The sequence below is a fragment of the Equus asinus genome, chromosome 11, assembly GCF_041296235.1.
Source record: "Equus asinus isolate D_3611 breed Donkey chromosome 11, EquAss-T2T_v2, whole genome shotgun sequence".
Lineage (NCBI taxonomy): Eukaryota > Metazoa > Chordata > Mammalia > Perissodactyla > Equidae > Equus > Equus asinus.
This window is the reverse complement of record NC_091800.1, coordinates 1,722,878-1,739,791: the sequence shown is the minus strand read 5'-3', so window position 1 is coordinate 1,739,791 and position 16,914 is coordinate 1,722,878. Positions and strand designations below refer to the sequence as shown.

General features: G+C 42.2%; 1 protein-coding gene and 1 pseudogene across 4 annotated transcripts; one reads left to right on the top strand and one right to left on the bottom strand.

Moving 5' to 3' along the window:
• Positions 1-5,637: 5,637 nt before the first annotated feature.
• On the bottom strand, positions 5,638-10,004 carry LOC139046588 (PWWP domain-containing protein 2A-like; annotated as a pseudogene).
• LOC106844946 (disks large-associated protein 5-like) lies at positions 9,791-14,359 on the top strand. 4 transcript variants are annotated; one of them, XR_011506791.1, is made up of 4 exons: positions 9,791-10,077; positions 10,420-10,636; positions 12,025-12,074; positions 14,006-14,359. XR_011506791.1 is itself a non-coding variant. In XM_070520309.1 (4 exons), exons 1-4 carry the CDS (start codon positions 10,330-10,332, stop codon positions 14,051-14,053), a joined length of 330 nt encoding a protein of 109 aa, XP_070376410.1. In that variant the 5' UTR covers positions 9,791-10,329; the 3' UTR covers positions 14,054-14,359. The 4 variants fall into 4 exon arrangements, 3 of the variants coding, with proteins under 3 accessions (XP_070376410.1, XP_070376409.1, XP_070376411.1); XM_070520309.1 differs by having other exon boundaries at positions 9,791-10,347; positions 12,028-12,074; XM_070520308.1 differs by having other exon boundaries at positions 9,791-10,347.
• The last annotated feature ends 2,555 nt before the right edge of the window (positions 14,360-16,914 follow it).

Below are 16,914 nucleotides of genomic sequence, written 5' to 3'. Positions count from 1 at the left end.
GGCTGACTTGCAACCAAGGTCCTGTTTTGTTCTCTAGCTTTTAAAAATCTCATCTTTCCCTTAGCAGAAGATCTTATTCCCCTCGCAGTTGGTCAAAAAAGACTCCTTAAGGCAGAAATATTCAAACGGTTTTAAGAACTGGTGGACAATTTGAAATACAAACAAAGCGAAAAGGATACCACCTGTGCAGACCTGGATGGGTTCTGGGACATGGCCAGCCTTCAGGTATGTGGCCAGGATTTGGAATGGCTTAACTTTCGAGTCGCATGTTTTTGGAAGTGAGGCAACAATAGTAAAATGGGAGTAGTAGAGGCTGCTTAGGTATCTGTAGTATTAAATGAGATATTAGCCCCTTTACAAACTGTAAAGCAGTGTCTAAGTTTTATGGCTGCTGTCCCCTCCTCCCGCATACTGTCAGGGTAATTTCTATATGGGTTGGAAATTGAGATTCTATTCAACTGTTGCCTAGTCTGTGATGATTCCATGTGTGAGAAAATGAGGACGAGTCTTCAGTAGCTGGGTCCATCCAGCAGTTATTGTCCTTGCTGTGTGCCAGGCATTGGACGAGGAGCTGACAAATAAGGCACATTCTCTACCCCAGAGGAGTTTATAGTTTTATCAGAGTCAGACATAGCACGTCATTCCAATCTGGTGTAGAAAGTGCTGATAGAGGCAGTTACTACGAAGATCAGTGAAGGTTGGGAGGAGATGACACTTTCTGGCTTTTTGAGCTTATTTTAGAAATAAGGATATAAAATACTATTTCAAGAACCAGTGGCCAAGAACCATGAGACATTTGCAGACAGCCTGAAACCTGGAAGAAGGGGCCACAGCAGCACAGGAAGGAAGCTGTCTGGATGAGGACATGGGCTGATCCAGGAGAAGGAACTTTAAAAGCAAGTGTTAATATGCTCAAAGAGACCAGGCATTTTTTCTGCCAAATAAGAACAGCTATGAAAAAAAGAACATTCAGAAAACGACAAGAGCTCTTTGAAGTTAAAAACTATAAGATCAGAAATGTAAGATTCACTAGAAAGATGGAATATGAAGCTGAGATCTCCCATAAATTAGAGCAAAAAGAGAGAGAAAATAGGAGAGACTAGATAAGAATATTAAGGGGACCAGTCTAGGAAGTATAATATCCAAATAATAGGAATTCCAGAAAAAGAGAACAGAAAAAATAGCGGAGAGGAAATGATCAATGAAATAGTTTGACATTTTTCCCAGAAGTGGAGGACCTGAATTCCAGATTGAAGGAGCCCATTGAGTGCCTAGCACTGTGAGTCAGAGTAGACGCACACCAACGTACAATGAAATATAATTGTACAACTCTTGGGATGAGAAGAGACATCTAGAAACTTCTAGAGAGCAAAAACAAGTTTCATCCAAAGGGTCAAAAATCAGAATAGCCCTAGATTTCTCAACATCGACATGGAAAGCTGGGAGAACAATGGCCTCAAACTTCTCAGGGAAAAGAGCACTCAGCCTGGCGTTGTATACCCAGCCAATCATGCTTGAGGGTGGAAAGGCATGTTCCAGACACACGCAGTCTGAAATTTTACCTCCCATGCACCCTTTCTCAGGAAATTGAGAACGGCCCTCACAAAAATGAGGGAGTAAGCCAAGAAAGGGGAAGGAGCTGGGACAGATCCCCAAAAAGTCTAAGGGAATTGTGGCTGAGGTGAGTAAAGAGGGTGGGCAGCGGGCTTAGGAAGCAGCCGTTCAGACTGGAGCAGGAGGCTGGGGCTGAGCAAGATGCTGTCTCTGAGGCTGAACGGAATAGAATACCCGATTGGTTCGCTTTTCTAGTTGTATTAAGAGGTGATTTATACACACTGTGCAGAGTTTATAGGCAAATTGATGATAGATACATTAAAAAACTAAGCAAACAAAAAGCAAAGCAACGATGAAGTCTAGAGAAAAATGTGAAGAAACACAATATTCTGGTAATTATATGGCGCAGAAGTGAATAGTGTTTATGGAGTCAGAATAACGTCAGCATTACTTTATGACCAGTTGACATAATAATGAGTTGGTTCACTAGCATCCTTCAATGGTGACCAAATAATTTTGTCTTTCTTAGTATCATAATTATTTTATGGATTTAAAAGTATTTGTGTTGGCATCGTTTACAGTCATTATCTTTAGTGATGCTCATTTCCCAGCTTTGGCCAGTGGGAGCCTCTTCAAATTGGCTCCTGGGGCTTTTATTTATTTTGAAGAGCTGTACTGAGAATAAATAATCTACGTATTATAAAATTTGCCCATTCTAAGTGTAAAAGTCAATGATGTTTAGTAAATTTACAGAGTTGTGCAACCGTCGCTGCAATCCAAACTTAGAACATTTTCATCACCACAGAAAGATGCCTCTTGCCTGTTTTCAGTCAGTTCCCATTGCCACTCCCAGTCCCAAGCAACCACGAGTCTCCTTACTGTCTCTGTAGATTTGCCTTTTCTGAACGTTTCATTCTAAGTAGAATCACCCAATATGTGGTCTTTTGTATGTGGCTTCTTTCCCTCAGCGTGGTGTCTCTGCGGTTCCTCCGTGTTGCAGGGCATGCCTGTACTTTGCTCCTTTCATGGCTGAGTAGCAGTTCATGGAGACATCACTCTTTATTCTCCAGTTGACGGACATATAGGCTGTTTCCACTATTTCACAATTACGAATAATCTATGAATATTCACTTACAAATCTTCATATGGGCATGTTTTCTTTCACTTGGGAAGATATGGCTGGATCATGTGGTAGATTTGTGTTTAACTTTTTAAGAAACTGCCAAACTGCTTTCCAAAGTGATTACACCCTTTCATGTGCCCACCAGGGGTGTGTGAGAGCTCCTGTTGCTCTGCATCCTCACCAGTGCTTGTTCCTGTCTCTCTTAGTATCGGCCATCCTGTGGGGTTTGAACTGTCTTATTGTAGATTTGATTCGTGTTTCCCTAATGAGTAATGATGATCAGCATCTTTTCATGTGCTTATTAGACATTCATATGTCTTCTTCGGTGAAATATCTATTCAAATCTTTTTGCCCATTTTTAATTGGGTTTGTCTTTTTATTATTGAGTTGTAAGTGTTCTTTGTATATTCTGGATACAAGTCCTTTATCAGAAATAGTTGCAAATATTTCCTCCCAGTGTGTGGCTTGTTCTTTAGTTTTCTTAGTGGTATCTTTTGAAATGCAGATGTTTTTAATTTTGATGAAGTTCAGTTTATCAATTTTTTTTAATGTTGTGATTTTGGCATTATTTCCAAGAACTCTTTTTGCCTAACAATAGGTCACAAAGATTTTATCTTATATTTTCTTCTAAAAGTTTTATCTCTTTCATTTAGGTCTGTGCACATTTGGAATTCATTTTTTTTAAAAATTAAGCTGTGATCAATTAATTTTGCTAGGAAAGATTTGCCCTGAGCAAACCTGTTGCCAGTCTTCCTCTCTTTTTTTTTCTCCTCCTCAAAGCCCCAGTACATAATTGTGTATTCTAATTGTAAGTCCTACTAGTTCTTCTGTGTGAGCTGCCACCACAGCATGGCTACTGCTAGACAAATCGTGTGGTTCCACACCTGGGAACCGAACCTGGGCTGCCGAAGCAGAGCATACCGAACTTTGACCAGGGCTGGCTCTGGAGTTCATTTTTGTGTATGGTGTAGGAAAGAGCCCAAATTCATGTTTTTTCTTGTGGTTATCCACTTTTCCCAGTACTGTTTGTTGAAAAAAACTGTCTTTTCCTCATTGAATTGCATTGGCACTTTTGTTGAAAATCAATTAGTCATAAGTGTAATCCTGAGTCTTTTTGACATTTAATTTTTTTTGAGAGAGGGAGATTGAGAGTACCTATTTGTATAAATGCATAGTACGGAGACTCAAAGCATATTTACCCAACTGTTGACAGTGGTTACCACTTTGGGGAGATTGGAAATACCAGAAGGATGGGGATCATATATTCCCATCCTCCTAGTATGTATATTATTTGAATCCTTTAAAATGAGATTGTGTCAGGGTCAGCCTAGTGGTATAGTGGTTAAATTTGGCACACTCCACTTCATTGGCCCAGGGTTTGTGGGTTCCGATCCCAGGCATGGACCTACACCATTCATCAAGCCATGCTGTGGCGGTGACCCACATACAAAATAGAGGAAGATTGGGACAGATGTTAGCTCAGGGCTAGGCTTCCTCAAGCAATAAAGAAGAGGATTGGTAACACATGTTAGGTCAGAGCCAATCTTCCTCACCAAAAAAATAAAAATAAAATGAGATTGCATCAAGAGAAAGAGAAGGCAAGCTACAGACTGGGGAAAAATTTGGCAAAAGACCTATCTGATAAAGGACTGTTTTCTAAAATATACAAAGAACTCTTAAAACTCAACAATGATGAAACAAACAACCTGATTAAAAAAATGGGCAAAAGGGGGCTGGCCCAGTGGCCGAGAGGTTAAGTTTGCATGCTCCACTGAAGTCATCCCAGTGTTTCATTGGTTCGAGTCCTGGGCGCGGACATGGCACTGCTCATCACACCACGCTGAGGCGGCGTCCCACACACCCCAACTAGAAGGACCCACGACGAAGAATATGCAACTATGTACCAGGGGGCTTTGGGGAAAAAAAGGAAAAAAATAAAATCTTTAAAAAAAAAATGGGCAAAAGACCTGAACAGACACTTGATCAAAGAAGACAGATGAATGGCGAGTAAGTGTATGAAAAGATAAGATGCTCAACATCATATGCCCTTAGAGAATTGCCAGTTAAAAGTACGATGGGACACCAGTACACACGTAGAATGGCAAAGATCCAAACCGCTGACGGCACCGGATGCTGGTGAGGATGTGGAGCAACTGGAGCGCTCATTCATCGCTGGCGGGGGTGCAAAATGGTGCAGCCACTTTGGAAGACAGTTTGGCAGTTTCTTACAAAACTAAACAGTCTTACCATACGATGCTGCAGTCACGCTCCTTGGTGTTTACCCAAATGAGCTGAAAACCTGTGTCCACACAAAAATGTGCACGCAAAAGTTTATAGCAGCTTTGTTCATAATTGCCAAGACTTGGAAGCAACGAATATGTTCCTCAGTAGGAGAAGGGATAAATAAACTGTAAAAAAAAAACAGCAACAAGAACAACAAATGGGAGAGAGATTGTGTTCACACTGTATAATTTAGGATATCTCTCCTACCACTTTAGTCATCAAAATAATTTAGGAGAATTATTCACATATGACATCCTTTATGTAGATTTTTGAGGTTTATAACATAAAATAACAATGAACAATTTTACCATAAGAAGTGATTTGAATACTAAATTGAAAATGACAGTCTAAATTTATGTCACCAGTCCCAGTCGTCAATTTTTTTGAAGCTTTTGTTCATTAGTTTGTGAATTTAATATGGTTAGCATTAATCTGATAAACTTGTGCTTTATTTATTAACAGATACAGGATCTGCGCCACAAATTCAACAGTCTCACCATACTTGAGGAGTGTGGATGGGAGAAAGCCTGCGGTACGAGCAAAGACGTGTTTCAGGTAAATTTGTGGATTTCTAATATAGACTTTTACTTTAATGAATTTAAGCTTTAGAAACATTTAGCTTCAGGTTTTTCATCATTTCACAAAACGTGTCATCTATTAATTACAATGTCCTGATTGTCTTGAAAGAGTGAGGAAAGGTCAACACAAAATTCAGGATGGTCATTTCTGGGAGGGGATGTGGGGGCTGAGATTGGATTTGGTCCCCCTGAGAGCTTCTGAGTTGCTAAGCGGTGGTATGTACCAGTGTGTTTTATTCTTTAGACTGTACCTATCCGTTGTTTTGTAGTAATAATAGCAGTAGTAAATAATTTACATAATGCTTAGTATGTGCCAACTATGCTTCCCAGGCCGTTACACACATTGACTCAGTTAATCCTCACAACAGTCCTGTGAAGTGGGTGCCGTTATCCCCGGGTGGGGAATCTGAGGCCAGGAAGACTCGAGCACGTGCCCAGGGTGGAGCTGGGTTTCTCACTCCAGAACCCATGTTCTTAACCCACAGGCTATACCGTCTCTCTCCTTTATATACTCTTGTGTGTGATGTATTTCAAAATGAAGGAACTTCTTAAGGAGAAAAGAGGAACAATGACTCTTAGACTCTCTCTCTTCTTCCCAAATTTTATCATGGAAAAGTTCCTATTTTCTCTGTAAAATTGGCTTTGTTGACATGATAGATTCCATTCTTATCTATTTGTAGTAATTTTTTTCCTAAAATATTTTAACTCCAAGCTTTTGGTTCAGATTGCTACTTCTCAAGCCACCTTGGAGCCCTGCCATTTTTTCTTTTAGATTTTAGAAAAACGCCTGTGGTTGTAAAATCAGGTTTCTAAACTGGTACTTTATTATGCTGTGTAATCCAAATAAAAACTGTGTTTTGAATTCTGTCTTAGGAGTTTAAGATGTTAGAGTATTAAAAGATTATTGTAGGATTATTTTACTAATGAAGTCTCCTTATTTTACCAATGAGGTAATGTCTTACTCATGACAAAGGCCCTGAGGGCAGTGACGAGATTGATTGAATGAATTTCAAGTCTATTAAGCAGGAAGGATGCTGGGACATTTGGACCTCCTGTGGGCATTTTTTATCCGGTGCTTAGTCTTGGGAACATAACACCACCAGCGACGCAGATAATGGCTGTGTCAAGATAGCATTATATCAGAGCCTTGTAATTCTGCCCCTTACCCGCAGTGTTTTTCTCCTACTTTATTTTATTTTATTTTGGATTTAGTTGATTTTATTTACAGCTTTTTTTTACATTTCAGAGCATTACACGATTACATTTTCTCATTTTCTGACCTGCAAACAGATACCTTAAATGAAAATATTTTTTAAAAATTATCAAATTAGGTAAATCCAAAATGCAACAATTACACATATGACAATTAATTCATAAAGTGCAATTTACTAGGACGTATCCCAGGAATTTAGGAACAGCCAGTCAGGAAATCTGACCAAATTCAGCAATAGACTATTTACATATCCAAAGACAAAGCTATCTAAACTCCCAAACCAGAAGTTTGAAAGTTTTTGTTAAATAACCATTGGACGAAAGAGAGAGAGTGATGATTCAAACCTAGCCAGCTGTGACAGTCTCGATCTCAAATACTGGGCTAGGTACCCAGTCTGCAACTTAATAGCAAGCATCTCAGTTTTTCAGACACCTATGCGCCATTCTTGCACCATTATGCACGTAGAAAGGCTAAGTGTTCGTTAATTAAAAAGCAAGTAGTCATTAAATATCCACACTATTCCCCCCAGCTCACCAGCCCTTACTGCAATCCCGAATATGCAACCTGTGTCACATAGTGACAGGCTATATTATATATATATATGTGTATATACACACACACATATGTACGTGTCCGTATATATATACACACACATACACACAGTACTAGGTACAAATGGCAATTAACAGTCCCTGCAAAAATTCATTTTCAGTTGAGGCTATGGCTCCTATGCCTTGGGATGGTTTTAGACGTCAAAACTCAAAAATACTGCTAAAATCTCACTTCCTTAAGACAAAATTTGATTGCTTCTTCAGTTTAAGCTTCTCAGTCTAAAAATGGCTATAAGGTAAGTATAAAAAAAGCAGCCAGCTGAGTGCAATTTCTCTCTCCAATTTGGCCAGGCTATTTCATAGAAGTTACTCCTAACTAAATTAGGAGATCTGTGGCACCTTCCAATGGTTCTTGCCTACCTTCCTGTCCATGTTCATGTTTCAAACGGTGTCAACAGAGCCCGCACTTCAGGGGTCAGCTGCTTGGCAGCCGTAGCTGCCTCTGTGATAGCCTTGCGATACAGGCCCTTTCTCTTCTTATTAAAGCATGACTGGAAGTTTTCTAAAAAGGGGGAGAGTTGCGAAAGAGCAAGGAAAGATGTTGTTGGAGACCCAAACCATGAAATACGGGCCTCCTGTCGAACCAAAAGGCCGTTATCTTTCTGGCTCACAGTTATAGTAAGAATACGGGCTGGCCACCAAGGGAAGCCATATATCTTGGCCCAAACAATGTCCCCTACACATATGGTCCTGCCATCTGCTGTGACACATTTAGAGACGTTTTTGGAAAAGACTTTCATTTTCAAGGAATTACTGAGCTTTTTCTCTTCCTTTGAAGAGGAGGAAGTGGAGGAGGTGGAAGGTGCATGCATACTGCCTGGAGGAAAAATCAAAGCTTTCAGAACTACACTCAGAGTTGGAGGATTTCAGATCATCCGTGCTATCAATGCTACACACTGACGCACTGGAAGAGTCAGATTTCTTTTGATTTAGGGTCATGTAAACAGAGATATTGCTTTTGCTGCCCTTTTTGCCCAGTGTCTGTGGTTTCTCCTACTCACCAGGCACAAGCACTTCGTTTGTGTCCTGAACCGCACAGCTGGCCTCTTCAGGGCCATCTGAGGGGCTCTGATTTTCTGAAGGGGCCTCACCTGCTGAGCGAGTAGAGGTGCAGCGAGACTGGGGCTTGGGTGCCATCTTGCCACTCCGCATTTTCTCAAGTCCTGTCTTCAGAGAGGAGTCATTTTCTTCATTCCTGTACCTTTGTGGCTTTAAATGAACCTGGGGTGGAAGGGAACCTGAGCTAGGATTCTGATAGCGGCGTGTGAAATGGACTTTTGAATGTGCATTTTTGGACTTAGAGGTTTCACTTTGCTTCTTTTGTGCCTGTGCTCTGGCAATTTTCAACACTTCCCGAGCTTTTGCATGATCCATGTTCTTACTCTGGAGCACTTTTTTGGTACTTAACTGAGCCTTTGTTGTGTTCGCCTGAGCAGAAGCTTTGACTACTCTGCCTCTGCTGTGAGCAATATTTGAAACCTGAACCACAGTGTTTTTCTGGCTTTCATTTTGGTTTTTCCCATCCACTTTATGGTCAGTTTTCAGTGTTTTGTTCACAGTAGTTATACTTTCCTTGCTCCGTTTTTTATCTTCATATTTAGAAGAGTCACTTGCACTACTGCCTTTTCTAATTTCCTTTTTTTCAGCAACAACACCGTTTTTACATTTGTCACACAGGACTTGCCGGGGTCGTAGTTTAATAGCATTCATTATTGAAGTAGATTCTTCCCTGTACATCTTTCGTTTGGGTCGCTTAATTTTCCGCGGAGGTGACTGAGGTATTGATTGGTTATATGTGTCCCTGATAAACAAAGGGGGAGGATAAGGTGCTCCTTCGTGGAAGAGAGGAGGTGGTTTGGAAGTCCACAGGCTTTCAGCCAAGCTCGGCTCCGGAGGCGGGACAGGAGGGGGATCCCCAGGAACACCACCATTCGCTTCACGCTGGACTTCTGTCCCTTCTTGGAATGTGTTACTTTGAAGCTGCATAGCTTCGGGTTTATCCTTCTATTCCCTTTTGGGAAATACTGTCACAGGGGTCCCACGGGGCCCAAACCATCAGAGTGTGTGCTGCTGCAGGAAACAGAATGGAGAGCCGTGAAAGGAGTCTCTGCACTTCCTATCTTTTGGACAGATCCATGAGGACCCCGGAGAAGAGCTTCTCCCCGAGGCGGAACGACACGACGAGCGCGTCCTCAATGACGGGGTGCAGCGTGACCCGCACCTCCGAGCGGGGATGAGTTGCGACAGCGCGGAGTCCCGCCCGCCGGCGGCACGAGCGCGGGGCTGCGGGCTGGGGCCGCGGCGGCTCCGGGCGCTCCTTGGGAGCGGGGGGCTCTAGGGCGGCGGGCAGGGGAAGGCGAGGGTCGGCCCCTTCCTGAGCGCGGCTGCCGCGGCTCCAGCACCCGGCGGGCAGCTTCTCCTCGGCCTCCAGCCCCGGCCCCGCCGCCTCCGGGCTGCGGGCGAGCTCCCCCGGCGGCGGCGGCGGCTCGGCCTGAGGAGAGGACTGCTGGCCGTCGGCCTCGCCGTCAGGCACCGAGGCTTCAGTGGCCGTGACCGGGAGGGGGTCCGTGCCGGCCTCGCTGCGGGGACGGGCTCCGTCTCCGGCTCAGCCTCCCCGGCGCCCCCTCCTCTGGCTCCCATTTTCTTCCTGGCTTCTCCCTCCTCCTGGTCCTCTCCTACTTTATTGTATAGGCCACTGTTAAGATTACTGAACAAGTAAAATCAAACTAATCTTTTATCTGTACTTTGAAACCATTCCCTCAGACCTCTTATTCATTGACCTCTCCTTCCATCAGTTAGCCTTGTTCTCTCTTTTCCATCAGTTTTTAGACATGTTGAGGGGTCTTGTCTTTGTTTACATTAAATGACAACAGCCTAGACTAACTCCTTGAGGGCAGGAACTTTGTCCTTTACCTTTGACCCCTAGCACGTTTAGCACAAACTAGGAACTTGATAAGTATAAGACGGATGTGTGAAATACTTCAGGTATGCTTTATTTATTTTTCTTATAAGATGGTAACGAGTTGCTTTAGTAAATGTCATAATTTCTCTTTGTAGGACAAATCTGTTTCAGGTATAGGGAGTGAACCAAAACAGGATGGTGCTGGGATCGCAGATGGGGGTCGCCTCGCTGCTGTGAAGAAGGCAGTGAGAGAGAGGATGCAGCCGGGAGAGCGTGCTGAGGCCGTGGGCTCTGCGGTGCCGAAGGAAGTTGATCATATAACCTTTGACGCTGGATCTTTTAGAATCGAATGTCCCGTTAAATCGTTCTCAGGTTAGTTTTTCTGCTGAGACTGCTTAAGAAAAGTATTTGGGTTGGATGGGAGCTTGTACAGCAGGTGAAAAAATTTTCACAGGAAGTGATATAAGCTGTCTGTCATTTCTGGAAAATAGACCACATCCTCACCACCAAACACTTGCAGATTTCATTTGATGGATGGGATTAGATTACTTGAAGTGACAAATCTCCTAAAGTTGCATTTCTGTGTTTGCTAAGTGACTTCACTTCTGTTATTAGCCCCTAACCCCACGGTCCTGGGAGAAAGGTCACAGGTCCCAAGAGGGAAGGGAGATGATGAGGAGGTGATTTCCTTCAGGTTGGTGCCAGGCTGGATGAGAATTTCAGCAGGAAAGGAAGCTTAGGCACCAAACCATCACACTTCTCTGGCTGTGCTTAAAAAATGATGCTTATGGAAGTTGGGTTTGGTTTTATTTTCATTTGTATCAAAACTTTTGCCCAGAACTTTTGAAACACAGTAAATGTGCTAATTTCAAAATATTCCAAGGAAATCAGCTGAGGTAGACCCCGGTTGTGGTAGACCTATTAACAATCGACAACAGGGGCAGGGCCTTCCTGGTAGCATAGTGGCTGGGCTTCTGCACTACGCTTCGGTGGCCCAGGGTTTGCAGGTTTGAAACCTGGGCACAGACCTACACACTGTTCATCAAGCCATGCTGCAGTGGTATCCCATATACAAAATGGAGGAAGATTGCCACAGATGTTGGCTCAGCGGCCATCTTCCTCACCAAAAAAAAAAAAAAAAAAAAAAAAAATCAACAGCAGATACTAATCCATGTTGGATATAAGTAGCATTTTACATTAGACCGAACTATTTGGGATCCTTCATTGTTTGTGAAGACTAAGAATTAGAGAAATTCCCTGAAGTTTTTTTAGTTCTCCTCCTTTACAACACACATCGTCAAACCTTTCTTCCAAATGACCAATTTTTCTTCCCTACTGCCTACTCCTACCTACTTTGTTGTGATTGTCATGCATTAGGAAAGGGCTCTTGCGTTTTTGTTATAATATAGCATGTGATAGTTCTGCCTCCTCTCTTCTGCTGCTCTGTGGTGCTCTTCTGGCTGGTGCCTAATGCAAAATAAACATCACCTTGGCCGGACATTTCATCTTCCCCAGCTGGGTTCTTCATTGAGATTCTTTTGGGCACCTTTAATGTTACAAGCATGAGATTTGTTTGTAGAAGTCCCTTTTTATGCTGAAATTAAGGATGAGAATTTTGAAAAACTGTTATAGCCTAAGATGACCTATATTTTTGTCTTAGCATTTGATATATGGAACTTCTCATATCTTTCAAAGCTTTGTCCATTTCTAATAACCCTTGACTGTGAGAATATTTAAAAAGTTAAAAATTCTTTTTTCAGCAGTATTTGATAATAAAAATCTCATGACTGAATGCCATCTTCTTGATTCAGTAAGTTTTCCAACTTAATCTGAAAAGTTCTTTTATATTCTAGATTTGTTTTATAAAATGAATATTACTCAGTTTTTAATTGAAATGCAGTTTAAAATTTACATCTTATTTTTTTACGCTGAAATCCATTTGTTATTCATTTTTATCAAAATGGGAACAAAATTTCGTGTTTACATACTTTAAAATATAGTTTGTTTTAGCATTAAGCTCTGAAGGTGTATTTCCTTATGTGACTTATGTGTCAAATGTGCTGTGACGAGTCGGTTGAGTACATGAATATCTAACATGTGGCCCGGGTTATGCAGGTGTTTCTAACTGATGCAGGAAAGTGTAAGGCAAGGTTTCCACCCATCTGAAGCATGCGCTTGGGGACACGATGTCTAGCCTAGCTTCAGGTGTCATTGGCTGTTTTCATTCTAATTTGCTTACTCTAATTATGTTCTATTTTATTTGGAAGCCCCCAGCCTTTACTTTTGGTGACCTCTTGCCTCTAACTCCAGCTCCAGCATCAGCCCTCTGGGCAGCCTTCCTGTGGACGCTCTCGTCTCTCCCATGTTGCCTCATGTCCAGGCACAGCTGCACACGTTTAATCTCTTATGAGGAGAGGGATATGAATGTGTTATGTTCCTAAAGCATGTTGTAACTTCAGGGCTCCATTTCCCTGATCCACCCTGGGCCTCTCTTAGGCAGAGCGTCTGCCTCGTGTTCAGGGCCACTGGCACGGGCACGATGCTGCAGTGCTCTCTTGCCCACTGAGTGTTTGCTGCCCTGGTTTTCTGCCCTTTCACGTGGTTGTAGTTCAGCGATCTGGGGTAGACCTTTGCCAGGTCATTTTAATGTGTAGCCCGGCTGAAACTCTGGTGTACAGCCTTACCTTGAAATTTTCCAGGGCAATTGCTAAAATGGCTCAGGGAATGGCCTTGATTTGTTGATCTTTGATTTCAGAATGTAAACAATTCATTATGGCAAGTGTGGGATCAAACAGCAGCAGCTGTTGTTAACCTCATGAAGCCTGGCCAATGCTTGGGTTCCTGAAGCCACCAGTTCCTTCAGGACCTCTGTTATCTTGGCTTTCATTGGCTCTCAAAGATGCCTTCTTGGTTTTCAGGCTTCTGGGTGGCCTGGTGTCTCCGGGGCAGAAAGAAGTGTGTTACTGTGACCCACACTCTGGTCCTTCTTGGTTCCAGCTGCCTTTAATCGCAGGCTGAGACCAGAGGGTCAGGCATTTCGGCATAAGGCCCATTTATAGAAACTTGACTTCATCTTGTTCCTAGATCTGAACTCAGAATGATAGGTTCTGATAATATATGATCTTATAAGTAAATCTGGAAGCTAATGAATCATAATATTCTGTTTTTCATATATTAGTAATATGATTACAAGTACTTCACAGTTATCTATACATTATCTTGCTGATAAATCTTAGTACCTTATAATTTACTCTCCTTGTGAATTCTTTTCTACTTCTGTATATATTAGAATTTTGATTTTTTGATATATTTTTTGTTGGTCCCCCCTGTCCATTTCACACCCAAATTATGACTTGCTCCATGGCATCATTTGAGCCTGAACTGGGGCTTGAGGGGGAACAGAGGAAAGGATCCCACAGGACCCGACTAGTAAAAGGCATATTAAGTGCGGCTCTATGGGTTAGGATTTGTGGACTCTACATAAGTGGCTTAAGATGTGGCCTCAGTTTTATTCATTCTGCATGTGCTGCTGAGTCCATTTACATGTTAGTCACCCTTTCAATGAAAAAAGCTATAGTTTTGACATATCTGCTAGAAAGTAGCATAATCATTACGTTAATAATTTTATTAGGTACAAAAATGTTATGTTATTAATTAATCCACTATTAACTTGCAATGTTGCAGACAAAGTTGGTGAAACTTGAATGTTACTTTAGTGACTTCTCTGACTTTGTTCTCTAGCCACGCCCGGGGTGCAGTGATCCCTTCACTCAGGTGGAGGAGAAGTGACAGGACCACGCCAGGCACGCTTCCTTTGGTGGGGGCTTAATTGCCTTTTCACCTCGAACGCCTCCTAATGTAAATCAACCAGAAGAACTATGAATTAGAAAAAGCAAAACATTTTTGTCATAATCTCCATGCTGCAGTGTATTCTTCGAATACTGAAAAGTTAAAGAATATGGATTCATGTTCATGTATATAGTGTTATGTAATGTCTTAATTGTTAATATTTACTATTGTGTTTTAGATATGACACTGTTTTTCAGGGGAAGTGGGGATATTTTTTACTTTATGCAGAATAAAAAATGCACTGTGCCTAGCCTCTCTTGTTTAAAATGTTTTAAGCTTAGGGCCGGCCCCATGGCCGAGGGGTTAACTTCGTGCGCTACTCTGCGGTGGCCCAGGGTTTCACTCGTTTGGACATGGCACCGCTCATCAAGCCACGCTGAGGTGGTGTCCCATGTGCCACAACTAGAAGGACCACAACCAAAAATATACAACTATTTAACAGGGGGATTTGGGGAGAAATAGCGAAAGAAAAAAAAATGGGCAACTGAGATAACTGTTGACAATCTTTAAAAAAAAAAAACAAAACTTTAAGCTAAGTATATTCACAGCTTATGAACATTCTTCAGTTTAATCAAATATGTTAAACTTTGACAGGAATATTTACATCCTTTCATACGCTATTCTTAGTTTGAACTCTTAAATTTGCTGGTGTTGAGCAGCTTAGCAGGTTGCATTTTCCAGGTGTACTGCGTTTCTTTAGATGAGCTATCTGGATTCTGAACTCAGTTTACATGCTGCTGTTTCAAATGGTCAAATTATTAGAGGTGCCCATTAAAGTTTTGCCTTTTTCCTTTTTCCTTTGACATAACTGACAACCTTTGAAGGAAATGCCTTCTTCCTTTGAAGAGAATTATATCAATCACGATGGGTTTGAAATGTTCTTTTATAAGACTCTCACCTATGAGATTGTAGAAGACAGGACCGTCAGAATAACGGAGCACCAAGAAGACTCGGAGTAGTTGAAGCTTGTGATCAGACCTGGGTCCAGTTGTTTGTGTCAGCAAATGGGTTGAGGGTTGGAGGTGTTGACCAAACAAGCAGGAACTTGATGGATAACCCCTCAAGATTAGGGGTTTGCAAACAAGAAAAGAAAACGCATCCACTTCTGTTGTCAAAGGAAGGTGTGTTCGGCTTGTGGGGGAGACGGTGTTTATTATCAAGTCCATGTGAGCAGTTGGGAGGCTGTGTGAGGCATGTTCCCAGAATGCCTAGTCTTACCCGAGATTAAGGTAGCTTTTAATCATTAAGTTTATCAATGAATAATTCAAGCAAGACATGCAGAACAAAGAAATATATATAGAAGTTAGGGTTTACTAAGGGTGCAGAGCCAGGAACACGTAAAAGAGGTGAGTACAAAGTAACAATATGCAACATAAAATAATATTTGCCCTCGAGGATAAAGTAGATGAGAATAAGACAGAGTCTGTAAGCATGGTTTTTCTCTGTGGTAGGTTTAATAAGATCTACTACTGAATCGTTCAGAAAGCTTTTGGCTGTTAAGTAGCAGTAAAGTGAACTCAAACTGGCTTAACAATAAGTCATCAGGATGATTCGAGGCACTTTAGTATCAACAGCTCAGTGATGGCATCAAGGTCCACATTCGGTTCGTAGTTCACTTGGCCACCCTCGGTGTCGGCTTCTCCAAGGCGGGGTCCTTTCGGGGTCATAAGATGGCTGTGGGTGGTAAGCAGAGCTTTGTCTTTCCCTTTGGTTGGGCCAATTGATGCCACTTGCCCATCTGCAGATCAATAGGAGTCAGTAGGGGATGGGAAACGGGGAATATATGGGGAGGCAGCCATCAGTGTCTCCTACAACTAGAAAGAGTGTTCCTGGGCTACTGGACTCTAGAACCATGAGGCATGAGAAAACTCTTTGAAGACCAAATGGAAGGAAACTGCTTGAGTAGAACAAGAGCCTTTCCAAAATCAAAAAGAAAGGGCATTTCCGTTTATTGAAGACTACTACATGATGACCCCTTTGCAAACAATATTTAGCGATCACAGTAACTCTACAGAAGATGTGCTGTACTGCCCATTTTATAGACAAAGGAACCGAGGCTCAGCGGAGTTATTTTGCGTAAACATAGTTCCCTCTTCTCTCCAAAGCTTATGTTCTTCCATTTAACCATAGGAGAAGGGCGGTCCAGACCAGATCTTAGGTTAAGGGATTTCTGTAGTTTTTACACTGTGCTGTGATGTGCCGCCCAATCCCTCTGAAGGACTGAGGAATGAACTCCTCTAGTCATCGGAAGCGCAGACCGCCCGCAGCTATCATCCCATGTGAGAACAGCCTCAGGTGAAGACAGACCCTTCAACCACGTTTCCGCCCTGTTTCCCAGGTGGCCTGTACTCATTGACTAGAGTTCAGCTACAAGGACGTGTCCCCCTCTTGACTACTCTAAAGGATCATCCCAGCTACAGCTCCCCTGCAGGGTGGGCTGAGGCATGGCATCCACGCCCCATGTCCTCCTCTGCCCAATCCTGTACCTTCTTGTCCCAACAGCAGTTGATACAAGGGTGCTCCCTCATAAACCTCTTGCATTCTGATCTCTTTGCTTCCCTGGGAACCCAGCCTGTGACAATGAGCAATTTAAAGTACTTGAGAAGACGGTATTGTAGAGACAATAATAGATACAATAATATTTTGGTTTTCTATAAAATGAAGTCGTGTGACCACAACCTAGTTTTGAAATTTTATTATTCTTTGGGCTTGCTGGGAGAAAGGAAGGGCAGAAAGGCATAGTTAAGAATGTTGACAATGGGAACTATTAAACTTCTGAATCTGATATATGTTTAATTAAG